Source organism: Echinops telfairi, unplaced genomic scaffold (genome assembly GCF_000313985.2).
Source record: "Echinops telfairi isolate 266 unplaced genomic scaffold, ASM31398v2 ScPeMD7_18;HRSCAF=68, whole genome shotgun sequence".
NCBI classification, from domain to species: Eukaryota; Metazoa; Chordata; class Mammalia; order Afrosoricida; family Tenrecidae; genus Echinops; species Echinops telfairi.
In genome coordinates, this window is record NW_022103915.1 from 89,877,606 (window position 1) to 89,898,624 (window position 21,019).

Sequence of the window (21,019 nt, forward strand, 5' to 3'; positions counted from 1 at the left end):
GGGGGGCGGGAGTGAGCTGGAGTTGCATAATAGCTTCCCTGGAAGAGATCAGAAGCAGGAGGAGTTGGGATGAAGTCCGGGCTGCACACCTGGGTCCTTATATACATCGGAACCTGTGGCCACAGGCCAGCAGACCACATTCTGAGGAGAAATGAGAGACTCCCAAATGATGATGATTCCCCCCTATGATCTTGAAGGCACAAACGAACCCTCAGGCCAGGGGTCTCCTAATTCCCGAGCAGTGGTTTTACAAGCCGAGCTGCAACTGCTCTTCCAGGGCACAGCCACCTATCATTCCACAAGACTGAAGTGCGTGGCTCCGTGGGGTTGTTGCTTTTTCTTCTCCAAATGGCAGAGGCACAAAGAATGGAAAATTGCCCTGAATGGTGACAAGCAAGAGGCCCAGCTCACTACAGGCACAGTTGAGTCACTGGAACATGCAAACACCACACAGAGAAGAAAGGCGTGAATAACATTCCCATCCGGAGATGCCACTGGGCTAGCAGAGTCAAAAAGACAAAAACAAAACAGCACGTGGACATGTTAGTGCTTGCAGGTCTTAGCGTTCAACTAATTTGCCTTCAAATTAGCTTTCAACTAATTTGTGGAAACTACTGATACTTACTTAGAGAGAGAGAGAGAACCCAATGAGGCTATCAGGGAGGGCTTTCTTACCTGGTGACTGTGTGTTGTTTTAGCTCACAGTTAGCCCTGGCAGTAGACTTAACGGCTTGTCTTAAATAGTTTCCTCTCCCAAGTACAGTGCTGATGTCCTGAAGAAACTCACAAGCAAACAGCATGCAGTCGTCAAAATCCAGCTGCCGAGCTTCTCTTACTTACGTAAGGAACCAGACCCAAGGAAACCGGTCAGGACTGAACCGGGAGGCAACTTGGGATTTTCCTTCCTTAAAAATATTGCAATCAATCAATCAATCAATCAGATTGACACCCCCCCTTCCACCGCAAGGAAGGTCTTTGGGATGAAATATCTTAACTAGAAACCATGTCACCAAAGGCCAATCCCAAAGTGTATTTCATAAATGAGCTTTTTGCACATATTTTCATAAATACCGACACATTAGAGAGGCGTTAAAATACAGTAGATCAGCATATAATTCTAAAGTGAAGGCCTCAAGGAGGAACAGCGTTGAGAGGAAAGGAAGGGGGAGGGGTGGGACGTGTGCTTCAGGATTCAGGACGACAGCTCCATCAGTGGGGAAACATGGACCGCCGTAGCTGGGAGGGCTCTGAGGATTACTTACTGTCTTCAAATAACCTTTTCTGACCCCGAGGATCCAAAACAAGGGGGGATACACTGTAATTTTTAAAAGGAAATCATGTCACACACAGGAAAAGAAAAATCTACGCGTGACAGCCCATACTACAGCACTTTTAAGTTGCTATCCTGGATGGACTCCGGGAAACTTCTTCTCTCTTTTTACACGACAGCAGGCACAACACATGTATTACTCCTGCCGCAGTCATGTCTGCAACATACCGGGCAGGGCAATGTGGGGTGGGAGGCAGCCACTAGACCACACTGCCCCAAGTGAGGTGGTGACCCCTTTCCATTCAACCCCGGACCCTACAACCATCCCAAACAGAGGGAAGTGCTTCTTCATGTCATCCGTGGGTCGTGAGGAAACCAGAGCCCAGAGGTGGCCAGAGATTGGCCCACAATCAGATTTTCAGTAGAGCGGAGCTGCGACATTAAAAAAAAACAAAAAAAACCCCCACCTTGAGCTTTGTCATTAAGAGGTTACCTCCCATAAATTAATTTATGAGGTAAATACATTTACTTAATACAGGGCAGGGTGAAAGGGTCACTTTTGATACATAAACCACCCAGGAAGGGTAGGTGTTACCAAATAGATTTGGTTGTCACTTTGCTAATGCAAAAATCTTATTTTCACGGTAGATTAAGAAAGAATGGCAGACCATCTCAGATCCGAATGCCAATTTTTTCCCTTTCAACAGCAAGCAGGATTAAATCCAGCAAAAGTTAAGAACGTAATGACAGAACATCCTGCTCTTCCAAATTGGGTGATTCAATTACTTGCTGTTGGTCCAGATTCAAGAAAACCCTGCGTGTGTTGGAGAACTATGCTCCCCAGGGTTTTCAATGGCTGAATATTTTTGGAAGTAGATGATCAGATCTTTCTTCCCAGGTGAATTCAGACCTCCAATCCTTCAGCGAGCAGCCGAGCTTGTCACGTATTTGTACCACCTGGGGACTTCACTGAGTGATAGCCAAAGAAGGCCCCTTGCCATTGAGTCTATAGGCAACTCACAGAGACCCTGCAGAGGGGTTTCAAAGACTGTTAAATATGTATGGGAGTAGAGACCTCATCTTTCTCCCAAGGAGTGCTGGTGGGTTTGAACCGCAGACCTTGGGTTTAACAGTCCAACGCTTACCTGATGGCGCCACCAGAGCTCCTTCACTTAAGCGATAGCCCTGGGTAATATTCCCAAGATCATGACCCTGAAAGGCCCTGGGTTGGGGAGGTTCTCTATGGGGGCATTAGAGAAGTACTAGGAGAGCGCAAGGCAGTGGCTTTTACCAGGCAGTAGGAGGGAAGTTTTCAAGTGTAAAGCCTAAGGTGGCTCTCATGGTGTCCCTGGCTGCCCTGGCTTTGGGGCCTTCATGCCAATGGGCAGGTTCTAAGGCTTACATCACCAACTGTGTAGATGCGCTTTAAACTTTTTCTCCCAAAGGAATCTTGTGTCATATTCCAGAGGTGAATTATGTGCTGCTGGATTTGGCTCATGAAATGGTTTACTTACTAACCGTTTAAAATGTAATTGTGGATGGGGTTTATTCAGTGCTATATACATCGTACCTCCATCAGTCTTACTCCCTGCCAACACTGAAATAAATCCTCATTCTGGCTCTTCCTGGCAATTACGAAGGAGAGGCAATACCTGCAGCTCCAGAGGCGCAAGCTAGCACCCCTCCTCTTCTGAGACACAGAAGGATGTTGGAACTCTGGGACCCGGGGAGAAAGAGGCAAGGCATCGCCTAACCTCTTTAGTACAGCAAAGGCCCACAGACATCTCCATAACTGGACACGGCCGGAATTCAGACTTCAAAGGAGAGGCTTCTTACTCTCTCATCAGTAGCTGTTTTGATTTGAGCATCACTTGACAGTGTCAGAGTCGGGGTGAATGTATGAGACTGTAATGATGCGATTACCTTCTGTGGCTTTATAAGATGGATAAACGTCCTGATTTAGGTATATATATAACCTTTATGAGGAAAAATGTACCTTCCATTGGCCAATGTCAAGGTCCGTGATGCTAGGAGGCAGCCCCTCCCCTCTCGTCAGGGGCAGCCATATCACCCTGAGGAAGGGGAACATCTGACCAAGGTGCCATTTCACACAGGCACATGTCTCTGGCAACTGTGATGTGTGAGGGGGCCTTCTCACTCTGAAGATAAGGGCAAAGGAAAGGAGGCTGACGCATCTTTGGGGGTTAACTGGGTTATCACACAAGGAGAAGAGGGAAGATAAGCACCTCTCCCCAGGAGATCCGAGATCCAAGTGCTGAACAGAAATAGTATTTTTCCAGGTCACATCTCCCAATCAACCTTGGAATGTGTTAGCATACCCGATTCTTTAACGTCTAAAGTCAAGCAGGAGCGTGGTCAACAGGAGCTAGGATTCAAACAAAAGTACCAGGCTCGCATTTAGTCATCTGTAAACCCCTTTATGGTTTCCCGGTCAAATTCTGCCTAAGCAAGCATGATTTGATGCGTCGTGCTAATATGGTAACCAAAGCGTTGAGTTCACTGTAGACGGGCATTTCATCTCTTTAGTTGTAGCAGCCTGACAGTGATTAAGTCAACTTCTGGGAAAGACCTGTCCTTATGAAAGGCGTGCCCGGGGGACCTGTGTTCGTCAAGGCACAATGCCAGGCTACTTCAAACCCATCTGGAGGCAGGCTGTTCAGGATGAGGCCTGCTCCTGGCCATATAGCACGGCCTCTCCGTCCTCTGAGGTGGTTTGAACCTGTCTAAGCAGCTGTGACAGGAGGGAGTAGATCAGATGAGGAAAGGGACCCATCCTCATTTCGACACTCACTGGCACCTGCGCAGCACTTAGCTCACTTCATTCCCCCCAAACTGCCATGAGGTAGGAGGTAGGAAGAGAGAGGAGAACTAATGCACCCTACAGGTCAACTAGCTAGTGAGCACTAGCACCTGCCCTGAAAACACATCTGCCTGCCTCCAAAGCCCAGTCTCGTCTCAGTACAGATCCTGCGTCTCCGACACTGAGGTCATTCCTATAGGATGGTGGGGATTGGAGGCTGTGAGCCAGGTGGTGACATCTCTCTCTAGTCATCTGTCCTGCTGATGCTGGCTGCTCATTCCTTCCACAGACGTTTCTTGGAAAGAATAATCAGTCAAAAATACAAAACTGTGTTCCTCTTCGGAGGTGGGAATTTCACTTTGAACTCCAGCTCTGTAATTGGCCACAGGAGCAAGAGCCTATTTCATGGTGATTTTTCTCTGAAGAGCCTCAGACGGGATTAGACCCAAGCTCTGTTAGTGTATGTCGACTGGGAGAGGCAACCCGAACATATGCTGCCCCTGGTCCAGCTCATCAGTATAAAGCGAGCTCCCACTGCCACTGGCTGTCACTAAGTACACTTCAATTGTAAAAACAATCATGATAAAACCCTCTTCCATTCAACCCGAGGGACACCTTCATGTCCTTTGTTGCAAAAGAAATCGCTATGGAGTTGTAGAGGCCCCTCGTGTGAAAAAGGCACCCCATCATGTGAATGAACAAACTACTAAAGTCCTGTGTTTTTCACCTGTCTGGCTGTTGGTCAGCAGTGAGCAGCCATGTCACACACGCAAGGACCAACTTATGACTCAAAGGGAAAACCACACTTCCAAGCATCCCTTTTGGTAGCGGTCACGATCGTCAGTGAATATAATATCCATTTAAAAGCAGCGGATGTCTATTTCCAACAGAATGGAATGGCAATGCAAGGAGCATTATCCCACTCAAACATTCTCAGGCTACCCGGAGAATCATTCTGACCTGTCATGCTAACTCATTTCCTTATTTCTCTTCTTCTTTTTCTCCCCTGCTGACTATCGTCATCAAAAATCAAATTAAGGACCAATAGTAAATGTGAGCAGCAATCCCTTCAGAAAAGCAAAATAATCAGACTCAAGAGGGGCTGCAAACAGAGGACCGCTCATATTGAAGATGGAGACTGCTGACAGAGGTGTGAGAGAACCCAAAACGAGTCACGGTAAATGGAGTTCCTACCCAGATACGCCTTCAGTGGGACCGTCAGCTAACAGTGCCACAGTCATCATTGAAAAGGAACATAAAATGTGACAAAATAATAATAACGTATACATTAGCAAGGGTTCATGGGGGAGGGGGGACCAGGGAGGGAGGGGGAAAATGAGGAGCTGATACCAAGACCTGAAGTCGAAAGCAAATGTTTTGAGAATGATGAGGGCAACAAACGTACCAATGTGCTTGACATACAATGGATGGATGGATGGATTGTGATACGAGTTGTACAAGCCCCCAATAAAATGATTTTTTTTAAAATAAAAGGAATGCCCAGAGGAACACATTGGAAACCTCCATCTGAAGGGGTGGAAGCCGGAGCCGGAGGAAGAGCAGCGGTGAGGCAAGGAGCGCCGCTCACATTCAGAAGCAGAGCAGCAGGTGGCCTCCCAGGCCAGTGCATGGAGGCAGAGGCTACGGGACCACGTGACCGAGAGGCTGAGGACCAGCGTGAGGTGTGGCTGCTGGCTGAGAGGTGTTTCTGCAGACCAATGCCTGGCCCCTTCATATTTTCAGATCCTGGCTTGTGGTCACTTCCCTCATAACCCCCCTTAATTGTGAAATAAATAAGAGGAATACCCTGAGCTACCTCTTTTCAAGTCCCCTCTTTCTAGCTTTCAGGTATCTAAGGCATAGTAGTGCTACAAACAATGATGTGTCCATGTGGGAAATCATTTTGGTGAGAGAGAACAGAAAGGCAACATGCCACATGGGAAGATTCATGGCTGACCCCACATGGTAATTGCTATTATTACCCACTGGGATATTTAATGCTAAAACTGTCATGAATCATTTATTTTGCCTCTAGTTTTCAAAAAGGAGTGGCTCCCATGAGAAAATGTAATGTCTTGCCTTTAAAGCATTAGAAATGAAAGATGCCTCTTGAAATGTACCTGGTGAACACATTGCTGCTCTGGGTGGCCAGTAGATGAGTTAAGTCTTATCCATGTGTTCCAGAACAAAGAGTGCCATTTTGTTAAATTGATTCATTCTATTTGGAAAAGGAATTCTTTAAGATAAATGAAGTTACTACTCTTGCTAAAGCTCTTGCCCCCCACCCCAAAAAAATCCACTGAACAAAAGTGGCTGAGGTGCGTATTGATGGAGGAAAGAATGAGATGCTGACGTCAATGTATGGATTCCCCAAACACACAAAAATGTTTCATCTGAGTTACTGTTCTAACGAACAAAACAAAGCTATTTTCTGGTGGCTGAGAAAGCATATGATTTTAAAGCAAAATAACAATGAATCACAAGGTGTTAAGAGACCTCAGGATGGATCCAATTAAACACATTAATTTTATAAATGAGTCACATGAACTTAGAGGGCTCATGTGAGTATTTGAGATCATATTAAGAGATGGGAGATGATCTAAATGTAAACATTAGCTCTCTTGATTCTATAGTCATTGCCTTTTTGACCACAAGAGAGCTATTCCTGTATTGTCTGAGTTCACTCAAGGCAAGTAAGAATAATCTATGTTAAGTATTGCAAAGTCCTTACCCACATGTAGCTTACCCTCCAATATGAAAGCATGAACATTTTTCTTGCGGTTACGATAGAGTGATAAGAACACTGATAGGAAAGTACTCAAGCAAGCCTCTCCCCCACCCTCACCCCCCGCCCCGCCCCGTCCCGCTAGACTTGTAGTGCCAGCAAAGGCTTCTCCAGAGATCTTTGCTGGAACTGGGTCCTTCAAGAGTAAGTAGGGAAGAGAGAGGAGGAGGCGCAGGAAAGCTGTTCCAGGTGGAGGAAATAGCTGACACGTAGGGTCAGAGGCAAAAGGGCCCTTGGCACGTCTGGGGAAGTGAAAGGCACTCATTGTGGTTGGCACACCAAGTGCTCACGAGGTGCTGAGAGGCAGGGAGGTGAACAGGGACCTGAGCCCATAGGGCATTCTGCCACGTTAAGGAATCTGGAGTTTATCTCATGGCAATGAAAAGACATTAAAGGATTTTAAAACAGGAGAGTGTGATGACGAGATCTGCATCTTAGAAAAAAATATTATTACTTTTGAGTGGGGAAAAAAAAGACAGGAGGGGACTAGTCCAGAGAGAAAGCAAAAGGGACACAGTAACTCCGGAGTCAGAGGATTGTTAACTAATGAGGTATCTGTGAGGAATGGCGAGAAGTGGTTCGATTGGAAATATTCAGGTAGTTGAATTAAAGTACTTGATCATCAATCAATGGGGGTCATTAGGTGAAGGGAAGTGTCGTGGATGATTCCAAAGCGTCTGGCCCAAGTCTGGCTTGGGAGACGTTCTGAGACAAAAAACCTAAAACACTTCACCTGGGGCTCTCACAGACGATAGAAATCCCAGAGAGGGACACCGTGGGGATCGGAGCTCAGCTTCTCCCGTCAGTAGGAAATACCCGCCACACCTCTGTGAGCATGGTGTGTCCATGGCGACCGTCCTACCACTTCTGTCCAGAATTCCCCTAGAAAGAAAAGTCTGCCAAGCAGGCATCTTCAACCTCGAAGTCTGACCAGTCTGTCCACACGCACGGTGGTCTCTCCTGTTTTCTGGTGGAAGCTTGTTAGTGTAAAGGAAGCACCATGAGGGTTTCTGAATAAAGGGATCTAAACTCAGGGAGAAGGACTGCCTCTATGGAAGTTCCCTCAAGCACCCACAGGTTTCCCAGTCCCGAGCTGGAGGAATAAAACCCAAAGCGTGCTTTGGGGTGGTGGTACTCACCCCCTCGCCGCCACGTTCGCCCGCGTGGGCCAGCATCTCCTGCAGGGCCCTGACAGACAGGGACTGCTCCAGCACAAAGTTGCAGACCCAGAGATCTGGAGGGACGTACTGTGGACATAAAACCGGACAGAATCAGGATCCCACCTCCCGTCAGTCAGGGATCGGTGATGCAAGAAAACATCTCAAGGGTAAAGCACTGAAGCAGCAAGATGACAGATGCACGAGCAGGAATGTGAAAAACGAACTTCTGTTTTCCAAGTTAAGGCAAGTTTTAAGTGGGGCTCTAAAACCCAATTTCAAAGACCAGTTTTTGTTTGATGTCTATTGTTTGATGGAAAATTGGGCCACTGGGGGGAGTTCATTTTCAGGCCTGAAAGAGACTGCGGGCCACCATCCTGGGCTCTTGCATTTAATGCATGGTGCACCCATTCAATAGGCGCTCCATGCCTGCTCTGGATCATCTCTCAGCAATAAATGTATACTGACTGTCCTCGCTCCCACTCAAATGTCATCAAGTTAATTCCAATCTACAGGGACCCTCTGGGTGCCTGAAACCATCAGTCTTTCTCTTTCAGAACCGCTGGTAGACTTGAAGCTCCAGCTTTGCAGCCAAATCGCGAACCCACGGCATCACCAAACCATTGAGCCGATGCTGACTCGAGCACCTACAGGACCGGGTAGACCTAGCCCTACGGCTTCATGAGACTACATTTTACGGGAGTAGAAAGCCTCATCTTTCTCCTGAGGAGCTGCCGGGTGGTTCCCAACTGCTGACCTTGCAGTTAGCAGCTCAGTCAGGGCTCTCTGTACCGGCTACAGTGACCGATCATAATTCATTACACCCTTTTTCTGTGCCAGGCTCTGCTGTGTTAAGCTTGTACAAATTCATGTAACCCTTTCAACAACCTTATATGACCTACACCTTTGAGTATATTCTAACTTAGAATGACTCTAAGGTTTACTATTATCACACTTTATAGTGAAGCAGTCCCTAGTAGAATAGTTAGGAACCCTGGTGGTATAGTGGTTACATGCCTGGCTGCTAACTGCAAGGTCAGCACTTCGAAACCACCAGCTACCCCTTGGGAGAAAAACGGGGTTTTCTACTGCTGCAAAGAGTCAGGTCTACACTGGGGCAGTTCCACACTGTCCTATAGCGCAGCTATAAGTCAGCACGGAGTCCATGACAGTGCTTTCTGTTTTGTTTGTTTTTTGAAGTAAACCGGTTCGTGCTCAACTACTAGTCAACAGGTAGGTAGTTCAAACCTACCCAGCAGTGTCTCTGGAAACAAGCCGAGTGATCTGCGTACTAAAAGTCACATCTTGGAACACCTGTGGAGCGGGTCTACTCTGCACACATGAGGTTGTTATTTCCACCAAGGGGCAACTAACAGCAGCAGCACAGTTAGGGAAATGAAGGTAGAGAGAGAAATTAGGTCACCTAAGGCCATGGCTTATAGCCATTTGACTGAGTCAGAATTTCAACCTGATCCTCTAGCCCCAAAACCTATGCAGAAGACCCTGGACTGTGATGTCACGGATGAAAAGATTTAAAATGTGTGTTTCGCCAATGGAGCCTTTTCCCACCACCAAGTACTTTGGGAATACGTGTATGTAAAACATCGTGCTTGGTCCTGAGCAAGCCCTAGAAGAACACAAAACATGACCACGGCGCTTCAGGTGCTTACAACCCAGTTAGCCCTTGCATACCAAGCTTTGTTCCCTCCACGATATTGGCAGAATACAGACACCATGAGAATAATAATGATGAGTGATGCCAGCCCTCGGAGACAGGTAAGGCTGTATCTAAGGTGCGCTAACTTCACAGATAACCTCTCCGGAGTCAGCATTTTTGCATGAAAAATAAACACAAAGGACTGGTGATCTTTGAGGTTCTTTTAATTTCCAAATGTTGAAATACATTCTTCACCTCTCTAACTTGGGAACCCACGTTGGTGGGTGAGTAGTAGAATTCTCGCCTACCAGGCAAAAGGTCTGGGCTCTGTTCCCAGCCAGTGCGTAAGTCCCACACAAGTGTGTTGTTATGATGCTGAACGGGTTTCAGTGGAGCGGCGAGCACAAGATAGCCTAGGAAGAAAGGCCTGGTGAAAATCCCCTGGCCCAACGGAGTCAGCGTAACCCAAAGGCTCCTGCTTTCATGGAAGTGCTCTTATACTATGGGCTTGAGTACCTTTCTCCGCAAAGATGCTTCTATTCAGTGTCTGTGACCAGGAATCTTAGAACCCAGAGGGCTGGAGTCACAGGCACTAGCCCAGTTCTCTTTATGCAAACAAGGAGCGACCGTAACAGAAGGAGAGGACAGCCTGTATTTTGCATGTTTCTGACTTTGTTTTCCAAGCCTGTTCCTGCTGCAGGTAATTTACTCACGTGACTGGGACCTGAGCAGCAGGCAGCTGGTGACACGGGGCACAGTTTCACATTGAGGAAGTGATTTTAGAGCACGCTTGTAGCATCCTTATAAGTAGCACATCTTAATATGATACACTATTTTTGTATGCCATGAAATTATATCACCCAACCCAGTCTCCCCAAATATGAAGCCTCTCAGAAGATTGTACAGAGGTACTTTCCCCTCCCTGTCTAGTCTAGCTTGGATCCACACTCAGACCTAAACTAAACCCTAACACGTTAGCTGTGGAGTCAATCCCAATTCCGGCTGGTCCCATCAGTCACCGAGTGGAATGGCATGCTATGGTTTTCTTGGAAGCAGATCGCCAGGCCTTGCTCCCAGTGTACAGCTGGGAGGATCGGAACTGCCAACCTTTCAGCGAGCAGGCGAGAGCAAACCGTTTGCTTTACCAGGGGCCTCGGTGGGAAAGCAAAAGCCGGGGTTTAATCTGATCCTCCTTGCTCCATGTCACTTTGTGTAGGATCTGGGGATTGTCACTTCAAGAATAGCTGCAAAAATTATCATCGGTACTTCACAGGCTGCTTGCTAGCTCATCAACGGAGGGCTTTGAGCTTCATGCCCACTTTTAAAATACCCCTCTTCAGCCCATTCTCTTAAGACCACAACCTTCTCGTCTGGTGCTAGCGACACTGCTCCGATGACACTGTGCGATGCTAAGGCAATTTCTTTCCTCCCTGTGTGTCTGGTTGGCTTGGACAGGGCACAGGAGCTCGCCTCATCACAGCCATCTGTCCTCCCTGATGGGGGGCCACCAATCGCACAGACACTGGGCATGCTACAATTATATCTATCTTTTCCCTGCAGGTATTAAAAGTCCCAAGAAGTCCTTTATTTCATTACAGGTACCAACACTCACTCACCTGAACTAAGCACTCGCTGCCATCATGCTGGTTCCAGCTATAGCAAACGCAGAGCACAGAGTAGAGTTTCTCCAAGGTTCCTGAGATGAATGAGTAGACCGCTTCTTCCACTGGATTTGAACCACTGATCTTTCCATCAAATCTCCTTCAAAAGTATGAATAACCAAACCCATCAAACCCACTGCCATCAGGCTGAGTCCGGCTCATAGCGTTGGCGAGGAGTGTGAGACTATAAATCTTTACAGGAGCAGGCAGCCTTATCTGTCTTCCACAGAGCAGCTGGTCAGTCTGAACCCCTGAACTTCTGGTTAGCAGCCAACAGCTTGTCCCACAGGGCCACTCTCAGTAGGAATGCCCAAAGTCAACCTCACTGCCATCGAGTCAATGTTGACTCCCAGTGACCCCTGTGCTTTCCCGAGATGGTTCACTGTTTATATGAGCAGAAAGCCCAGCCTTTCTCCCACGGAGCTGCTGGTGGAGCTGCTAGTGGTTTCAAACTGCCGACCTCGCAGATCGCAGCACAACCTTTAACCAATACACTGCAGGGCTCCTCAGAACTATGACTAGGTATATTTAAAGAGGGAGACAGGGTACAGGGGGAGAAAACATCCCAAACAGGAGCATTGAATCTGCTACCAGTTAATGCCATTTCCTGGCAGTTTAGTTTTTCTACCTCTGAACTGGAGTCCCTGCCAGAACCCTGTCCAACTAGGGCTACAGTTAAGTCACACCAAAAGCAGACAAAGCAATGTGGGGGCTACAGTAAGGGAGGGAACAAAATGCACCTGGCAACTTGTCACAAGAATGGCTCGCAGAGCAGAGCGTCACCTGACCTGCTATGGCAGCTGCCATCCTTAATTAAACTCCACAGTCCCTAAGAATGAGCAAAGTCCACTCTTCCATCAAAGCTAATTTATTCATAGCCATGAGAGTCCTCCAGGAGTGCAGATCATGTCTCTGAGCTGTGGAGCCTGTGCCTCAGTCACCCTGACTGGCAGCCATGGGGGCATGTGCTTGAGGATTCTGTGCACGGAGAGAGGGCTCTGTTGACATCTGTTCTGACAGGGCTCCTCATTCCTCTTCCCAGCCCTGTCCTTCGCTTAGAGAAGTATTACATCACCACGTGTCCTACAGAAAACCTTGAGATGCCAGGGCCCTTGGAAACCCAGGAACTAGATATCCATTTAGCTTCCCTCAGTAGAAAATCGCCATGAGTTATACATGGGACTGCTAACCACAAGGTTGGCAGTTCAAACCTATCACTTGCTCTCTTGGAGAAAGATGAGGTTGTCTACTCTTTAAAAGACCTATAGCCTCAGAAACCCTCATAGGGTGACTAGGAGTCAGAATCAACTTGGTGGCAGTGGGCTTGGTTTTTATGTAGACACTAAGCAGCCCTGGTGGTGCAATAGTTAAGCACTTGTCCGGCTGCTAATTAAAAGGTTGCTGGTATGAACTCACTCAGGGGCTCTGTTGGAGAAAGACCCTGAGCTCTGCTTTCTTAAGGGTTAAATCTTAGCAAACAGTAAGGGGCAGTTCTACCCCATCACGTGGGATGGCAGTGAGTGAGAATTGACTTATGGGCACCAAGCAAGAACGACATGTGAAAAGTGACTCCTTGGGTGGTGCAAGTGAGTTACTAACAGCTCCTAACTTGGTTGGCAGTTCAAACGTACCCAGCTGCAATGTGGAAGGAAGTCCAGGCCGTCTGCTTTCTTGAAGAATAGAGCCAAGAAAGCCTCTCGTTGCACAGCTCCACTCTGGAGCACCCTGGGCCCCTCTGAGTTGGGATCCGCTCTATGGCAACGGGGTTCGTTTCTGTAGCCAAGAGTGGACTGGAAGGTGGATGCATCTTCCATAAATTCACACAGCTCTTATTCTGGGGCTTATTAAATCTAATACAGAGGGGGCGGGGATCTGGTGCCCTTGTTCCTGTGTTTTTTCTTTCCTTTTTAGAAACATCCATTAGCAGAAGAACTTTTTAAAAGTATGGGCACAACAGAACTTATATCCTTGTTCCCTTTGCTTTTTCATCCCATTTCCTGAAATTGGAAAAGATAAGGTAGATAGAGGGGTATCATGAATGGGTAGGGGGAGTGAGCAAAGGCAAGGGAAAATAATGGAGAACTTCACTTTCCTCATCTACACGTCCTGTTCCTTTCCACTCCTAGGCAGTTCCATACATGCTGTATTATACTCTTATCTAAAGACCCCTGGTGGCCCAATTGTTAAGGACTCGGTCACTAGCCAAAAGGTAGTTGGTTTGAACCCAGCAGATGCTCTGAGGGGGAAAGACATGGCAGTCTGCTTCCATAAAGTTACACCTTGGAACCCTATGGGGCAGTTCCACTCTGTCCTCCAGGGTCCCTGTGAGTCAGAGCTCAACTTGATGGGCAATGGTTTTTATTTTGTTTTGTTTTTTTAAAAAAAATCATTTTATTGGGGCTCTTACAGCTCTTACAACATTCCATACATCGATTGTATCAAGCATATGTATATATATGTTGTCATCATCATTTCTAAAATATTTTCTACTTGAGCCCTTGGTATAAGCTCCTCTTTTTAAATTTTTAATCATTTTATTGGGGCTCATACAATTCATCACAACACATACATCAATTGTGTAAAGCACACTTATACATTTGTTGCCCTCATCACTCTCAAAATTTGCTTTCCTCTTGGGTTCCTGGAATTAGCTCATTTTCCTTTTTTCCCCTCCTCCTCCCTCCCCCCTTCCTCATGAACCCTTAATAATTTATAAATTATTATTATATCTTATGTTACACTGCCCGGCGTCTCCCTTCACCGACCCTTCTGTTGCCCATCCCCCAGAGAGGAGGTTATATGTAGATCCTTATGATCAATTCCCCCTATCTCACCCCCCCTTCCCTCCCGGTATCGCCACTGGAATCTAGGACAGATGAACCGCTCCTGTTTTTAAAATTTTGGGTTTTATACCATTTTCATGCTGATGGGTTCATCCCTGCTTCTATGGGTAGGCTGCAAAGGTTAAGTGGTTTCTAATGGGGATGAGGAGTGGCTCTGATAACTGAGAAAGCATTACCATGGTAGCGGGGAGAAGTGATTTTCAGGTTCTTGCATTTGGATTATGGACAGTCAAGATAGCTAAGCCAGAGGCAAATGCAAAGCCTGAAAATAAGGGACATGGGCAGGTCATCCTTCAATTGGAGTTCTATGCCTACAGGGACAAGGGTAGTGAGCAAGGTCATAGTGTAAGAATCAGAAACGTTAGTCTAGTGTGTATTAGAATACCTGGGGCCATCCATTTTTCGTTTCCATGTGTGAGCCTTTAGTGTTGAACAAAAGGCTCTAGCTAGGCCCTAGAACTCTAGGGAGTTCTAGCTTGATTCACTTGGATTATAATACATCAAGGGAAGAGTTTTAATTAGAAGAGACAAGCTTTAAGGACAGAAAGTTGCCTCTGTGGACAAGAGGATGACAATGGGATCGTCAAAACAGAAGAATGACAAGACAATGGCAAACTCAGAGGACAAAGCCAGGGCCACTTGAACAGATCCCAACAGCAAAAACGCCTATCTAAGGAAAAGCCTTGGCACTTCTGAATTTTATTGAGGATGGCATCTCACGTGCCGCTTTGATGCTCTATGTGTGCTGCTTAAGTTATATCAAATCCAGAAATAAATATGGCTGGTACTCACTGTCATGGTGATTTCAAATGTGCAGACCAAGGGTGTTTATGTCTCCAGCGGCACCATGTCTACTGATATGTGGCAGAGCGAGGCTCAGATCTTTATTTTTTTAATCATTTTATTGGGGGCTCATACAACTCTTATCACAATACATACATACATCAATTGTGTAAAGCACATTTGTATGTTTGTTGCCCTCATCATTCTCAAAACATTTGCTCTCCACATTAAGCCCCTGGCATCAGCTCCTCATTTTGTCCCCTCCCTCCCTCCTCCCCCCTCCCTCACGAACCCTTGATAATTTATAAATTATTATTTTATCATATCTTATACTGTTCGACATTTCCTTTATGCTCAACTATTTCACCACACTGCATCCAGCTGCACTGATCCCAGCTCCTTACCAAGGCTCAATGTAGTCCTACTGTAAAACCATGGATGAGAAGACTTTTCAAGTGTTCCTAGGCAGGAAATCACGCTCCCCTTTAGAAAATGTTCCAAAATAAACAGGAGCCATTGGGAAGAGTACAGTGCTCCATAAGCCTGTTTTTCCATTGGCTAGCAATAGGTTACCTGAAAATGGCACATGTAGATGGTATTTAAGGACTTGTAAGCAGTTTGCAGACATTATCTTATCCACCTCCAGCAGACATAAGCTTGCTTAGTGAATTCCAATCTATTATTGATAGCACATAATTATTTGTTACAGAGTTAGACTACAATCGCAAACTGCACACATTCTCCCCTTCCAATTTCACCTCCACTTTATTTAAGAACGTAAGCAGTGAAATAATTTTTGATGCTGTTGTTGTTACACTTGGACAGTGGTTGATGGTTTACAATGAAGAAAGCTATATACTAGATGATCAACTTAGTGGAGGCTCTTACTCAGCCTTCTAATTTGAGTTAAGGTAGATGATGGTTTTACGATCAGTTTAGACCTGAGTCAACTGAAAAATAAAAACAAACAAACAAAGGGATTAAGTAAAACTTGGACAAGCCAATAGAGAAAAATAGAAGCCAAATTCACATTTCCCAACTTTTAAAATAGCTATGTACTTATTTATATAATTGTACCCAGCATTGCTATAAATGCTGTATAACCACATTTAATCCTTATCTTAGCCTTATTAGCTATGTGATTGTGGCTCATTTATGGAAAAGAAAACAGAATCAGAAATAGGGAATCACTTTTCTGTGATCATATTACTGGGAGGACGATTAAAACACTAAGGTTGAAACCCAGTTCTTTTGACTCCCAGACCCATAGACTGTGCTAATGTGACTGAAAACAGGGCTCTCATTTTTATGCCAAGGTTGCCTAGTCCTAATTTCACTAGCTGACCTCCTTTCCATCTCTTGTATTTTAATATGAAGTTTAAGATCAGCTGCTCCCATCATAGAAAGAGTTCTGTGTTTTAGAATGGCCACTGGGAATATCAAGACCATGGACTGAAGCTAATAGGACTGATGGGGCTAAAGATTTCTGGCAGGTGCCTTCACTTCCAATTCTTATGCAGTTCTCAAAACGGAGACCAACTCAGCGTGTACAATTTTTCTTCCAAAAGACAATTCAACTCTGGGGCAAACACTGGAATTTGAATATGGGCATACAGGCAGAGGAAACAAGTCCAGATTTTAAACATTTTGAGGAGAGAAACATTGTTTTTGAGTGTGAAGAGATAGTATCATGGAACAAAATTAAAATGCACTAAATCTTGCTTGAAATAAAAAATTTATGTATTTATGTTACAAAGAGACTTGATTGAAACTATCTCCACAAACGATTCACAAAAGGAGCTGTAGATTTTGTTGTGATATTGCCAACAAAAGCCACTGCCACATGTAAGCAATAGGCAGACAGAATTTCATTGGATAGATGAGAAGCATTCTTTTTGTGTGGAGAGGGAAGATTTCATATTCTTTGAAAAGGATGTAAAAAAGACTCCTATCGCTGCCTAAGGAATCAGCTTCAGGAACGTAATGCTCTTAGCATCAAGACAGGCTGCAGGCTTGTCTTCATTCTAGGCTGAGGGAGCTGCTGGAGAGGCCTGATGGCAGTGGAAAAACACTCCGACCAGGAGTGCCAAGAGATTCACTAAGCAGAAGACCTCACCGCCAGTCACAGAGCAATTGTGGTTTCTGTGAATCTGAAGGCTTTCCCTCCAAGACAAGAAGGAGTGTCTGAGAAGGAGAGTCCAAATATGGAGAGGGAAGGAAAGAAGAAAGAATGGAAGGAAGGAAGGAAGGAAGGAAGGAAGGAAGGAAGGAAGGAAGGAAGGAAATTAGGAAGAAGATAAGGAAAGGAAGAATGCTGTATCTTAACTTATAGAAGGTACTAATTCTATTAAGAATAAGTAAAAAGATTGAGCTTGGGAGCTTAAGTAAATGCAGTGGGATTTTTTTTTAAATCAAAGAAAAATGGAATGAACAGATAATGGAATTTCATTGGGAACTTCCCAATGAACAGATAAATGGGATTTAAAAAAAAAATCAAAGAAAAATTGAATGAACAGATAATGGAATTTCCCCCAAACCTTTTGCAATTGTGTTACATCTTCTAAGAAACCCAGTCACCCCTTAGAGAGGTAACTGCAGAACAACAGACACGAATCCAAGTCCCCGATAAGCTGTCTAGATTCTTCTTAAAGCGTCCAATCCATCAAAGCCTGAGAATTACTTTCCAATGACTAATCCAAGAATTGGAGTTCCATGAGTGTTGTTGGTATGAGTCTACTGAAGCTCTTCTTTAATATGGAGACACTTCTGCCACGTGGAAGCAGGAAACCAAATTGCAGGAAAACTATCCTGTGAGAAAAGTCTTGCTGAGATGTGAGGCCCTGAGTGGTGATGAAGAGCTATATAAACAAAATAACACGAAGCACAACCCCCTCCCCTCAAAAAAAACACCCACCACCAATCTTTCCTCCCCCCATCCTATCTATGCCTGGGCATACTGACTGTTTAATAACACGAATCGACAGAGCCAGTAAAGTCTACCCTTTCCTGGTGAGTGTGTTCAATTAGCATGAGAGCAACACTTGTGACATCAATTATTCTTCTGATGTCGCTCAGAGATTTCTCACAAGAGCTACCACCAACGCTGGCTTGTCCTGGAAGTGTAACGCAGAAACAGGCTGTGCCAAGGATCTCCTAAGGGCTAAGTTCTCTAAAATGTCAGATTCCAGAACTCTTCTCTCTCCAGGTGGGTATTTTAGGAGGGAATCTTGGGTCTATTTGAAGAAGGAGACTGCTGACCCTTCTTTGAGAGACACTGTGGAGCAACAGAAGGAAACTCAAGTCTGAGATCAACTCTCCAGATTTGTTTCCAAGAGGCCAACCCATTAAAATAGGAGAATTCCTTTCAAATGGATAAGCATTTGAAAGTTACCTGATTGCTAGTTTTATGATCCTGTTTGATAAGGCCCCGACCCAAAGGGTGCTGAGGTGCCTGCACACTTGGGCTCTGTCAAGCATCAGATGCTCTGGCACAGTTCGGAAAAACGTTAACCCAGGCTGGGTGGAAATTAGTGCTGGGAAGCTTGTCCTCTTCAAAGTGCGAAAGAAGGGCCAGCCAAAGCATCAGAGACAAAATGCCAGGCAACTGGTTTGCAAAACTGCCTTTTGGGAAAAAAGCATAAATGGCAGTCTGGATGGTTCAGTTGCTTCTGGATGGAGCCAAGTTTTTCTCCCTGCCTGGTAATCTTGTTTTGGGCATATTAAAACCAAAAGTGCCAATGGGTAAAAACCTACAGCACTTGCACCTGGAAACTTAAGCTGTGTCTATGATTTTCTTTTCAGGTCCATAGAAACAGCCCTTATTTTCATTATTTCTACCTGTAAGTAGTTGTTGTTTGTTGGCATCTGGGTAAGTATTGGATTGCTAAATGCAAGGTTGGCAGTTAAAACCCACCAACTACTCCTTGGGATAAAATCAAGGTTCTCTGCTTCTATAAAAATCTATAGCTTCGGAAACCCTATACAGAGATGCTATGGGTTGGAATGGATGCAATGGTAGTGGGTTTTAATAAAATATAAGGCCATAAATAAAAGCTTAATGATTCCGATGCACAGGTGGGTACTACGCATGCTCTGTGGACCCTTAATGAAAACCTGAGGACACAATTCACAAAAGGCCACCACCTTGAAAGCATTCGTAGGCAGTTCTACTCTGCACACCTGGGTCACCAAGAGTCGGAATCAACTTGTCAGCAGCTGGTTGGTGTTGGATTCTAACCATGAGCTCTTAAGAAAGCAAGGTGCAGGATGGTGCATTGAATGGGAGAAAGATGGGCAGAAATATCAAGAATTGGGGGTGATGAGAGGGGTAAGCTGAAGGAAACTCGTCTCAAGCTATCACTTATGTTTTAGTCGTGAGCTTCGTTTACTTATGGTGAGGGGAACACAGGACACCTTTTCTTTCCATATTTCACATACCCGCTTCAACTGGTGATGGGGTTATTGCTACAGACCCTAGAAACCATGATGAGGTTCCTCTCGATGAACAAGACGGGTACCCAGCAGCTACCAAATGGGAGAGGGTATGGCTCTTGGCCTCTTCAGGACATTACAGTCAAGGAAGATTAGGGAGAACATTAGGAGGCACCCACGAGGCTCAGGGACTGCCAACCTACAACTAAAGGCTGGCAGAAAGAACAGACATGGGTGCCCAAGGGAGCACTTCCTTACGGTCTTCTCCCTCCCCCTAGTCTAAGGGTCACCTTGTCATTAGAAACTCACCAACCTGTTGTGAGCACCTCCAGTGGGTTGGGCCCTGCCCTGATGACAATGTTAGTGGTGTGAGGCTGGCTCCACTCAGAGACTACAATCTGAAATGGACCCAAAGCTCTGGGAGAGAAAAAGCACACACAACAGCTTGGCTTCCCAATGTTCTGGTTTTTCTTGCCTGAAATTCTTTCTTTCCACTCTCACAGTAAATCTAAATCCCTATGTGGAAATTGGACACACATTTATTTTTGCCTCCTGCATTGTGTTTGCTTCCTTGAGAGAGAAAAATCTAACACTATGAACTAAGTTCTAAAAAAATTTTTTTTAATGGCAGGAATACATGGTCATATGGTTATTAGTGTTGCTGTTTTAAAAGTCTTTTTTGAAATAAGCAGAAATAAAACACCCACCATCGCTGGATGTTTACCTTTGCCGAGATGAGTGCCGCACTCCCCATTTTAAGGTGCTGTAAGCCATGTACATCAGCAGGGATTAGCACTGCTAGTGAGCTCTGGGAGAAGCAGTTACATGTTGGGCTGCTAACCACAAGGTCAGCACTTTGAAACCAGCAGCCACTGCACAGGAGAAAGATGAGGCTGTCTACTCCTTCAAAGAGTTAAAGTCTGGGAAAACCCACAAGAGCAGTTCTACCCTGTTCCACAGGGTCCCGATGAGTCAGAACGGACTCGATAGCAGTGAGTTTTGAGAGGCACTAGCTTAAAGAATTCCCACTGCTCATTAGATAAGAAGCCCTGCTTGTGTGGGATGGTTATAGAAACCCATCACTTCTTCAAGTTTTATTTTGAAGTGGGCCATCGTGGGCAGCACGATGGAGTTGCAGTATTGGATGACGGATAGAAAGAAAGTAAAAAGCTCAGTAAACTGTGGAGATCTGTTGGATCCCTTACTTCCCAACACTTTACCATTGAAGTTACCAAGGCCTTTCAACCGCGGCTCTGATACACACAAGACTCCATGAGGACACCAGTCTCTTCCTGCCTGAACTCGGTGAATCACTCAGTATATCTGGGGGCTGGTCTTCAGAGCCCATGCCACATGATGCATATGATTGAACTTTCAGCTGGTGTCCCCTTCCTCAGCTGTGATACGTCTGTAACATCAGGTCACTGAGGTTCGTCATCAACAAGGAGGATCGGAAAGGAACATTTCAGGACAGACTAGGGCCTTTCCCTTGTGGTCCTGGATACCCATCCTTCAGCTCCGATAATTAATTGCTGGGCTAACTTGGCACCGCCAGATGAAACGTACACATTTATAGAAATTGATGGGCCAGTGCCACACCTCAAAAAACAA

The 21,019-nt window shown here is 45.6% G+C and overlaps 1 protein-coding gene across 1 annotated transcript in view; it reads right to left on the bottom strand.

Moving 5' to 3' along the window:
* Positions 1 to 21,019, bottom strand: part of RYR3 (ryanodine receptor 3) — a 437,519-nt gene that overhangs the window by 396,119 nt on the left and 20,381 nt on the right. The window contains exon 3 of the mRNA XM_013007256.3: positions 8,016 to 8,123. Coding sequence (XP_012862710.2) covers positions 8,016 to 8,123 — 108 coding nt within the window. The remainder of the gene's footprint in view (positions 1 to 8,015; positions 8,124 to 21,019) is intronic.